Source organism: Otolemur garnettii, unplaced genomic scaffold (genome assembly GCF_000181295.1).
Source record: "Otolemur garnettii isolate 467f Iridium unplaced genomic scaffold, OtoGar3 scaffold00109, whole genome shotgun sequence".
In the NCBI taxonomy this organism is placed as follows: Eukaryota; Metazoa; Chordata; class Mammalia; order Primates; family Galagidae; genus Otolemur; species Otolemur garnettii.
Genome location: NW_003852504.1, coordinates 1,766,873 through 1,778,217, shown reverse-complemented (window position 1 = coordinate 1,778,217; position 11,345 = coordinate 1,766,873). Strand labels below are relative to the sequence as shown.

Here is an 11,345-nt window from a genome sequence, read left to right as displayed (position 1 = left end):
AAAAAAAAAAAAAAAAAAAGGAATCACAACCACCAAAACAAGCCCAAGATGGGTAGTGCCTGTGGTTCAGCCAGTAGGGAGCCAGCCCCATATACAGAGGATGGCAGGTTCGAACCCAGCCTGGCCAAACTGCAACAAAAAACAGCCAGGTGTTGTGGTGGGCACCTGTAGTCCCAGCTACTCAGGAGGGTGAGGTAAGAGAATCGCCTAAGCCCAAGAGCTGGAGGTTGCTGTGAGCTGTGATGCCACGGCATTCTATCAAGGGCGACAAAATGACACTCCATCTCAAAAACAAAAACAAACAAAAAAACAACAAGCCCGAGTTAACCTTTTGCTTTGGGTTGTCAATGACAAACACATATTATGCGTATACATTTAAATCTGGACCTGTACTACTCTCAAATATAAAGCTTACCCCAGATGAAGACAATCTGATTTCTTCTTCTTCTTCTTTTTTTTTTTTAAGAGATAGAGTCTTATTTTGTTGCCCTCGGTAGAGTGCCATGGTGTCACAGCTCACAGTAACCTCCAGCTCTTGGGCTTAGGTTCTCTTGCCTCAGCCTCCCAAGTAGCTGGGACTATAGGTGTCCACCACAATGCCTAGCTATTTTTTGTTGCAGTTTGGCCAGGACTGGGTTTGAATCCAGCACCCTACTCACTGAGCCACAGGCGTCACCCTGATTTTTTCTTCTAATAGTACAACATGGAACCCAACACCAGTGCTGTAAATTTCAGACTCAAAAGAGATGTCAATTTTGTACAACAGTTCTAGGAATGCTTGCCTGGCTACTGACTCAATTCTATGCTTCCATGAGAAGCAAAGGAACTGGGGAGGAGGGGTGGGGAAGGGTAGCTATAAGCTGGACCCAAGTGGAATTCCTTTGTCCTCATCCTCAAGCAATCTTTGTCTGGACATCCAAATCTTGCTCCTACAAGTTCTTTTCTACCTTGATTGACTCAAAAAGCTCCATGATTGGTTTCTAATGAGTTAAGCCCAGAGAAAAGTTTCTTGATTAGACATTAACAAGCTATTCAGGCTAACAGCCTGCCATACTCTTTAACTCTTCATTAACTGAAAGGAGATCCAAGGATTGTAGAGGAAAAGCCATCACGGGCCAAACCCTATAGTTAGCTATAACTATAGTAGTAGTTCCCATTCTTTAAATCTGCCCTCTGACCCTTATAGAATTAATTTAGAAGAATTTCATAAACATGGGTTAATTTGAGTCCCCCATCCACTCCCTCCCTCTGTCCAACCCAACCAGGAACATAGTGGGAAGCCTGCCTTCTCTGGCCTGCTCCCCTCTCCTGCACAACTCCCTTTGATGGGAACATACCTTTCCCTCTTCTGAGACATTTGCCATGTGCTTGGTCTTGCACTTTCGCTTTCCTGATGGCTTTTCTGAATTTTCAAGGCAGGCCGGCTCCTCCAGGTTATTTGGGAGGAAACCATTTGGTGCATCCGAGATCCCCTGGGTTTTGTTGGGCAAAAGAAGGTTCCTATTCCTGAGGCAGTGCTCCGAACTCTGGGAGGAAGTCTTCTGCTTATGGGACTTTAAATCTGAAGGCAAGAAACAAGAAAGAATGGATGTCAGAGAAATGGAACACAGAAAAGCAACACCTTCCTTGAAGATGAATCAGAGGACTTTGGAGATTAGAGTCTCAGTGCAAAGATGTATAACTATGGGCTATCGGTATTTAGTACAGCCCTGACTAAATGCTTCATGAAAGGATGTACTACTTTAGTATCAAAGTCCCTCCTCTATAAGCAGAGGACAGCTCCCAGCCCTGACAACAGGAGGTGGCCCATCTGTCCAAGAAGGCTACTTATCTCCAAGAGGAGGGAAATTTTAACTTGAACATTTCCCCATAGTCCTAAGCACATGGTAATTCCTTTTCAGCTTTTTCTCTATCCCCTTTGTCTCTTTCTCCACTCTAGTATGGAAGCAAATTTATTCTGCTGATGGCAACTATCAAGTACAAGGGAGTGGGGAATAAGTGATAGAAGACTGCCTCCACAGCCTCAGCTCTACCCACTTGACTGCTCCAATTGTCACCCTCTGAGGACACAAAGATCAAAGTCAGAGAAACTTCCCAAAACAAGAAGCTTCCATGGGCCTACTTAGCTGGTAGTCAAGAGTAGAAACCTGTTACCCTCTCTGAGTGGAAATCAACTCATCAATGTTGCTGGAAAACGGCGAACAACATCTCTAATTCTAGCCACAGCTCGCTAAACAAAGCACATTCTAATTTCAAAACAGCCTGCTGGAAACTCCAATCAAGAGCTTCATCTCATAGGGCCTGTCCTAACCTCCATGTAAAGTGGTGACAGATTGTATTTAGACACATCTTTTAACATTAATGTTAAGTGGCTTGGTCAGTAACTGTTGTAATTGGCTGGAAGCAAGTCATAATCGCTGGGCCTCAGTTTCCATATCTGTAAAATGGGGAGAACATAATCCACATCACAGGAGTGGTATGAGAATTAAATGAAGCAATATATGTAAAGCCCTTTTATAAAGTGCTATTTGTTTATTTATTTTGGGGGGATCTGAGACTCAGTCATCCTGGGGTTGAGTGCTGTGATGTCATAGCTCATAGCAACCTCAAATTCTTGGGCTACAGTGATTCTCTTGCCTCAGCCTCCTGAGTAGCTGCGACTACAGGTGCCAGGCACAATGCCTGGCTAGTTTTTCTACTTTTAGTAGAAATAGGGTCTCACTCTTGCTCTGGCTGGTTTTGAACTCCTGAGCTCATGCAATCCACCTGCCTTGGCTTCCCAAAGTGCTAGAATCACAGGTGTGAGCCACTGCACCTGGCTATAAAGTGCTATTTGTAATAAGGCATCATTATTATATTATTTAAGTGTAAGCTCTTAAAGTAGGGCTGTGACCGTGTGTTCTTTAGTTCCCCTACAGAACTGGACACCATGCGTAGCATATGGCAAGAGATCAGTATGTCTGTGAAATGAATTAAGTGTAGCTTCATTTCCTCCAATTTGTGAAATGAAGGAATTGAGATCCAAGAATCCCCAACTTGCCTCCCCCAACCTTGACAGAGGCTCTCACCTGTGACATTGCCAAGGGCAAATACAGATGTTGAGAGTCACTGTTCCAGTAGGAAGAGCTGGCTATAGCTTATGCACAGCTCTTAGAAGATAAGCTACGATAGCATCCTCTTCTCCCAACTAGCCCCAGCTTGCTAGTAGGTCCCCACTGCCTGTCCAAGAATTACTATACGACATGGTCTATAATGACACTTCCAAATAGAACATTTTAAAACCAGGATTCTCATTTTTTATTTTTGTTTGAGACAGGGTCTCACTCTGTCACCTAGGCTAGAGCACAGTGACATGATCATAGCTCAGTGCAACCTCTAACTCCTGGGCTCAAGTGATCCTCCTGCCTCAGCCTCCTGAGTAGCTGGGACTAGGGGTACCTGCTAGCACACCCAGCTCATTTTTCGATTGTTGTAGAGACCAGGTCTCACTACGTTCCTTGGGCTGGTCTTCAAAGCCCTGGCCTCAAGTGATTCTCCCACCATGGGCTCCCAAAGTGCTAGGATTACAGGCTTGAGCTGTTGCACCCAGCCTAAACTCAGGATTTTGATGTAACAAGTTTAAGCTGAGGCAAAAGAGGAAGGAACAGAACTGTGCCTTGTGAGGACCTCAGGAAGCATGAGGAAGTCACATTACAGTGTGCCTTGCCCAAGCAAAGAAACAGCCCCCTACCCCGTCTACCTAGGGCAGTGCAGGCTCTGGAGTTTATTCAGTTACAGAGGAGCAAGGGACTTATAGTAGCACACAAAGGATTAGAGAATGGAGGTAGCTGGTGTATGAGTGGAAGTGGCCCTCCCTACCTCCTCTGCAGATCAAGAAGGGAGATAGTAAAGCCCAGGATGAAAGGAAAGGTCATAAGGCTCAGTCAGGAGTAGGGTGACCTGCCTAGTCTGGCCTTTACCTGACTATGATGTCAACTTGAAAGATAGGTAGCAACAGGAGGGATTGGAGCTTTTTGAGTAGGGAGATGTTTGTCAGGCAAGTCCTGCATGAAGATGCCATAATAAGATCTGGAAGGTGACCAAACCACATGCCAAAACCTGCTGCCTCAATGACAAACTCTTTGACAGATCCATAGAAGGAGAACAACGTACTTTCCAACAATTGGAGCTTCCTCCAAATCAAATAGGATGTTTCAATCAGTGGTGTTCTCCACATTACTAGAGGTGTTCACACAAACTCTAGCTATCTGACAAGAATGCCATGGAGATCTCTATTTCTGCATTGGGTGGCAAACTGAACCAGGCAACCTTGAAGGTCTTTCTAGTTCCAAGAGCTTATGAGTTCCATAGGAAGCTTCCAAGCTAGCAAACCAGTCCTCAGCAGAGAATATCAGGTGATATACAAAAGCTCCTCTTCATCCTAACACAAGTGGTTGAGGCCAACAGCTTGACAGCTCATAGAAGAAAGGGAAAATTGTCCTCACTCTGTCACATAGTTGATGAAAATTAACACAATTACTCTCTTGAGCATAGGGATCGGTATCATATATATGTCCATTTAAACAGAGCCAGAAATGAGGTTAAGCCTTTTTTGCATTATAGCAAACCAGAATCTACTACCCACTCAATGGGATTATTCAGTTACAGCTAATAAGGAGACTGAAGATGTTTACTGGCAGCTCAGGATGAATGCATTATAGGAGGCAATCAATTGGCACTTCCAGGATAGAGGTCAGACAATGAAAGTGAGAAACAGAGGTGTTCTTATGGAACCCAGAGATATGCTTTTTGCTCATTTATAAATCCTCTATAGGAATGGACCTGAATAGCATGTAGCGGAACATACTCCTATTAGCCTCTGTGACAGTCTGTGTCTCCATGATTGTATATCATAGCATCTGACGTAGTAAAAGAAAGCCTGGTTTTCTCTTTGGGCTGCCTGCTTTGCCAACTGAGGTCCAACAAAAATGATGCCACCTTGCTTGGCTCACCTCAAAGCTTCATTCCGCCTCTGAACAATCACTGTGGCTTTAACTGAAAAAGCAAAGTTGTGCCCGCTTCTACTTGAAGTTCTTCTGTTGATTTGAGAGAACCACTGTACTTCTTTTTAGTTTAGGGGCTTGAGGAAGTCCCAGGAAAGGCAGCTGATACCCTCTTTCTTCTTAAACCCAAAATTCTAGGAGAGAGAACCTGTCCTCCTGAAAGATTCTACTCCCTCAAGCCAACCAGAGAACTCCCTGGCACTGAGTTGTCCCATGCCAAGGAGGTCATCGTGGCCTTGTCTACATGTTCAGACTTCTATAAGAAACCAAAGGGCTTGGGCCTTCGTCCTCAGCTCACCTGTAGGCCAGTCCAAACTCATGCAATCTCAACCCAAAGCCAACAGCTCAGGGCTGAAGTTGAGTGACCCCCTCTGGCAGCTGGAGGTCATAGCACCAGGTTTCTCTGGGTCCTGAGGTGTTTGGCTGGCGCAGAGATGCCCAAGGGTTCCCAGAAGCCACACTGGTGGAGGTAACAGCAGCCCTGGCCAGCCTTACCTGCTCTCCCTTTCCGCCGTTGCTCTTCTTGCTCAGTCAGGTACTCCCCAGTCTCATATTTTCGGCTCTTCTGCCTTCTCCGTTTCTTCCTCTTCACCAGGCCATCCTCCTCATCTTCCTCCTCCTCCTCATTGGTGTCCCACATTTGCCGCGCAGCCTCTGTCCTCCAGGGCATTTCTCGGGCTCGCCACAAGTGCCTGCGGCCCTGGCTCAGCAGGGTCTTGTCCTGGGCATGATGGCTGCGATACTGGGTGTCCCGCTGGGTCTTTCTCACCTTGCGACGCTTAGCTGGGGTGGGGGACACTTCCTCTTCCTCTTCTGTGGGAAAGACTTCTTGGCTTCCCATGTCACTGTCTGCCATACCAGCAAAGGAGCTACAGATGCTTCCTGTGGACGGGATGTACAGAGGACGGTCAGGTACCTCTTCAAAGGACAAAGTATGGTGTCGAAGCGAGTACCCTGGACTAGGAGTTTGATGATCTGGGTTCAAGTTCAGGCTCTGCCAGTTATTAGCTGTGCACTTTGGGAAAGTTCCTTCACTGCAGTTTCTCATCTATAAAACGGGGATACTGTTTTCCCTTTATGGACCACACAGGGCTTTTTTGAGCCTCAAATGAGATCTTTCACCTGTAAGTGCTTTATGAGTCCAATATACCAGACAACTATCAAGTATTAAAAACACACACCCTTGCTCATCCATATTAATGTGTCACTTGAATTTACCCACAATCTCTTGCTTGATGCTTATGAGGCACCAAGCATTGTGTGAAGGGCAAAAGAGGGCCACAGGTGTTTGGGAAATCAGGGTCTAGAAGAGGATGAAGAAGGACTCTCCAGCCCTGGCTCACTCTGTGGCACCACCAACCTCAGGGACAGAGCCACCCTGTTCAAGCAGAATCATCACAAAAGGAGAGTCTCAGGGAAAATGAAGCCATGAGTCCCTTTCCTGTTGAAACAGCCTCTTTGAGTCACGCCAAAATGCACCCAGCCAGGCCCTCTTCCCTTAAGTTGACCCCACCTCCTCCTGAATTGCCAAGAGCTCAGGGGTGGAGCTTGCTCACTGGCACCTCCCCCTACCTTGTTGCAGCTGTTCCTTGCCACTGGGCATGCACTTCCCCCTCCACTCCCAACCACCCCAGGATGGACTGCACCTTTCTTGTCTTCCTCAGCCAAAAGACAATTTTCTTTTCCCATTCTTTCCTCCAACTCTGCTAACAACAAAAGTCCAATCCTAAATTGGCCCAGTTTCACACTACAGGAGATCTGACACCTTCCTAGGAAGCGGCTGTGAGACGCTACCATCTTTCTCCCAAGGCCCAGCTATTAACTTGAGAATCCCCAGACCCAAGTGAGGTCAGTAGAAGAAAAAAAATGGTTTGAGGCAAACAGAGCAGTCCTTGACCAAAGCCTTCAAGTCAGTCAGACTGTTTAAAGACAGCAAATAACTAATAATCTTTCCACTATAGACCAGGCAGGGAATGTAGACCAGGCAGGGAATGAAGTGTTCTGGTTAATCTAATATTCTGGTTAATACAAAATCACCATAGAGATCACACAGGGATCACCAATTTCCAAAGAATCAAATACAGTACAGCATGTTTAACACTAAAATGGGACTGGCTGTAATGTAATCGTTCTTTGATGATTCAGAGGACACTTCAGGATTTTGCGAGGCCTTCAGGCCATCATTACGAGCCCCAATTACCACCACTGTGCTTGCCATGTGCAGAAGTGCCAGTTAATAGAATGTCAGACAACTGAGTTTACACTGTGCCCTGCCTCCCCATTCTGTCCAATTTGCATAGAAATCTGGGTGAATAGGGAAACCATCTCTAGCCCTTTGTACCAACATGGAGGCTCACAGAAAGCTGAGGAGACAGGAAAGGTCTATCTTTTTTTAGACACTAGGGGTTGACTGATACAAACTCAGGGGACAAAATGTGATTTTGCTAGCTCTGATCAATCAACGACTTTTCCAATTTTGATGATGTCCATCACAAAGGGCAATATGACCAAGGCCCAAAGGTTAAATGTCTGTGCCAAAGATTGGCCCCAATATCACAAGATACCAAAGCATGGAGGAGAACAAGCTTTCCTGCATGGCACAGGAATTTCCTCTTTCCACAATGGGGTCTCAACTAGAAATGTCAAATCCCTGATCTGAAAAATTAAATACATAGCCCTAAAATCATGGGCAATGGCTCCTACTGCCACTGGGCTCTATTGTCTCTGCAAGGAGCTGGCCATCTTGGCAAAGTGAATTACATTCCTAGCACTCCACCTGGCCCAATGGCAAAGCATTCAACCAGACTGCTACCTCTTTTGTGTAGACAATTCCAAAAGAGCCCATCGCCTTAATCTCACTCACCAGACTGACTACGTGTCCGAGTGCTCAGAACCACAGGAATGAAGTCACGGAAACTGCTCTTTGCTTTCTTTTCCAAGGAACCTGGAGGGATGTGTGGTTTCAGGAAAGAAAGCAGAGACATCACAATCAGTCTAAAAACCAGAAAGCCCACCTGAGAGGCTTAAGTGGAGAAATCACGGGAAGAGTTTGTGTTTACTCTATGGTTGCCCTAGGTTATGGTTATTAGCTCCCTTTATGATGTTATCCCATGTGTACATCTTAAAGATAACGAGGATTTCCTATTAGTTTTTTAAAACTAGAAATTTGGTCACTTTGGCTGATGCCAAAAAAGGCACTGTACAGTATCAGTTCAATAGCACAACAGAAAGGAGGCCCAGTCATCTATGTAACTCTGAGGCTGCTATGCCTCAACAAAGTTGTAACTGAGCTGGAGCATATCCCAGAAAAGGGCGACTTCAATGAATCTTAGGGGACTGTCCAAGGCAGGAAGATGGGGGCAGGGAACGGTGGATAAAGGAAAATTGCTATATAAGAACAGACTAGAAGAGGCAGATCGTATCAGATAGGTGAGACCATGAACACGATCTACTCTGGTCAAGAATGCCTGGGATTCTCTCCCTGATGAGGGTGCAGAGGAAGTATTTGGGGCAGAGTGCACAGGTTAAGCACAACCCAAATACCCTATGTATCCCTGAATAATAAAGGTTGGAGGATTTCTCTAAACCCTTCTAGCTAGCTAGCTAACTTTTTATTTTTATCTTTTTAGAATGGGAGTTTTCCAGTATACTCAAAGGGAGAGAAAACAGTGTAATGAACCCCCATTCTGCTGTTCTTGTCTAAATCTTCCTTAAGCCTGTTTCTTCTTTGAGCCTAGACCCAGTGCAGGGAAATGAGTTGGCTACTCTGTTGTAGGACTGACATTTGTCTGTATGAAAACCACCTCCTTCGGCCTTCAAAGTGTGCCTTATTCTGGCACCCAGGGTAAGCAGAATGAGCCCCTGCTCCTCTTCCCTTCCCTTGGCCCCTAGAGGTGTCAATCATTGCTCCTTTCCCTAGTTAGGAATTCTTACCTTCCCAGTTTCCAAGCCCCTCTCCCCCCACCACCATGCCACAGGGATCCCTCTATAGCCTAGTCCAGAGGGCCAGGGCCTCTAGGCCTACCTTCCTCATGGCCTTCAGCTCGTTTTCCTGGAGACTGGGACTCCGGCTTTGTTGGCTGCCGGAGCTTGTGCTTTCCCCTGACTCCATTGTGCTCTTTTCCTGAATCCAAAGCCTCCTTGGGGCTTTTCTTGGTGGGTTCCTGGGGATCACTGGGCAGCTTTCGGCACTGTGAAGAGGTAGAGAGAGTCAGGTCTCAGGTCAGTTTTGCTTCGTAAGATAGCTCTCCCAGGGTTCAGCTACTGTGACTTGTTTCTGACACATGGATACAAGCCACCTGGGGTGGGGAACAAGCCAAGGGGAACAGGACCAGGTGCTGCCTTCCACAGTGGGCTATACACTCTTCTGGACTGAATCTGGTGCCCTAGCTAATCCCCAAAGACACCCATACCCCATCACTTTAAAGAGGTCCACAGAGTCTGTGTTCACAAGCCATTGAATAAATACCCAAAGTCATTTTAAAAGGTACAAAGTCAGGCCCCATACTTTCTATATCCAAACGCCAATGGAGAGACCAGCATTAAACAAAATGCCTCTTCTGCAAGTTGGGTGACTACATTGTTCAAATAACTTCACTGTGAATAGTATTGACACCAACAACTGAAAATAATTTCCAGTACGGGCCATCTCAAGAAAAACTGTCTGTTTTCACATGCAAATTAATACCAGAAAATAGATTCAACTAAGGCAAGAAGAAAAACATGATACAGGAGCAATTCATACTTCCCTATGCTTATGAGACACAATGAAAAGGCCCAGGCATTATAAATAATGCCACTTTATACTCTGCAGCACTTTCAACTTTTCAAAATGCTCTCATCTCTATTATTTGATTATATCCTCCCAACAACCCTGAGATGAGAAGCTAATATTATCCCCACCAAACAGGTGAGGAAACTGAAGCTCCTAGACGAGAGGTTGAATGATTTGTCCAAGTCAACACCCAGCCCAATGTATCTACTTACTTAAGGGACTGCCACTTACCATGCCACCCTGCAAGCTAGCCCACTTGTGCTTGCAGCAACAAAGACACAGGGTAGGCACTATGGCCTGGGGCTCCTTGTCCCCAGCCTGGGCCTCTTTGTATCAGTTCTCCCTACCTCTCCTCCCCTACTTTCTTTCTCAGCTGCTTTCACTCAGCTTCTCTCATGCCTACTGCCTGGTACATCTAAGAAGCACAATGGCTGTGCTCATATGCTACAAGGACACTCTCAGCCTAACACTCATGTATTCTCACAAGCTTTGAGGTCTCTCCATGCCACCAAACAAGAAATAGGGCAATGTAGGGATTTCCAGTATTCTAGTATTCTGGGAGTGAAGAATAAATAAAACATTTGAACAACAAAAGCAGGTCCTAGGCCAGGCATGGTGGCTCATGCCTATATAATCCTAGCACTCTGGGAGGCTGAGGCAGGAGGACTGCTTGAGCTCAGGAGTTCAAGGCCAGCCTGAGCAAGAGCCAAGACCCCATCTCTACTAAAAATAGAAAAAATTAGCCGGGTATCATGGCAGGTGCCTGTAGTCTTAGCTACTTGGGAGACTGAGGCACAGGAGGATTGCTTGAGCCCATGAGTGTGAGGTTGCTGTGAGTTAGGCTGACACCAGGGTACTCTAACATGGGCAACAGAGGAAGGGGAGGGGAGGAAGGAAGGGAGGAAAGGAAGGAAGGAAGGAAGGAAAGAAAGAAAAGAAAAGAACAAGAATGAAAGCAGGTTCTAGGAGGAAAAAAAGAGTTAACCTGCTTGAGTTGTTTTTTCCCAAACAGACCCACACCTCATCTTCTAGAAGATTATCACTGTCCAGTTCCAGCTAAGGAGATAGAAGATATCTTACTAATGGAACATTTCAGGGATCTCAATTCTCCAGAGGTAGACAGTCACCACTACCCATAAAATGCTGGGTACTCCCCCATCCCATGAGCTCCTCCAGCTTCTTATTCAGTAGAGAACTAAGCTAAAAATTCAAGTTCAGTTTCCCTCTTTGCTTGCTACCACTTCCTACAAATCAAAATATTAGGAGAAGGAAAAACCTGGGGAGGAAAGAGGAAGATGTGAAACTGCTACTTAAAATCTGACCTTCAGGTATGACCAGAGAAAAACTATTTTTAAGTCAGGGGGAATAAAGTCAAATACATATAAATTTGAACATGTCCTATTTATTTCTGAATATCATGTTCAGCAGGCTCTTTCAAGTACAGATTAACTTTTACTTCCTAAGATAGACAAAAACAAGTAAAACAGAATGTCTAGAAGGGATTTGTATGCACTTTTTTTTTTTTTTTT

The 11,345-nt window shown here is 45.5% G+C and overlaps 1 protein-coding gene across 1 annotated transcript in view; it reads right to left on the bottom strand.

Annotated features, from left to right (window-relative positions):
- The window catches only part of BCORL1 (BCL6 corepressor like 1), a 70,697-nt gene that overhangs the window by 22,936 nt on the left and 36,416 nt on the right, over positions 1-11,345 (bottom strand). The window contains exons 6-9 of the mRNA XM_012809646.2: positions 9,067-9,232; positions 7,906-7,986; positions 5,538-5,924; positions 1,338-1,561 (exon numbers count right to left, since the gene is read on the bottom strand). Coding sequence (XP_012665100.1) covers positions 1,338-1,561; positions 5,538-5,924; positions 7,906-7,986; positions 9,067-9,232 — 858 coding nt within the window. The remainder of the gene's footprint in view (positions 1-1,337; positions 1,562-5,537; positions 5,925-7,905; positions 7,987-9,066; positions 9,233-11,345) is intronic.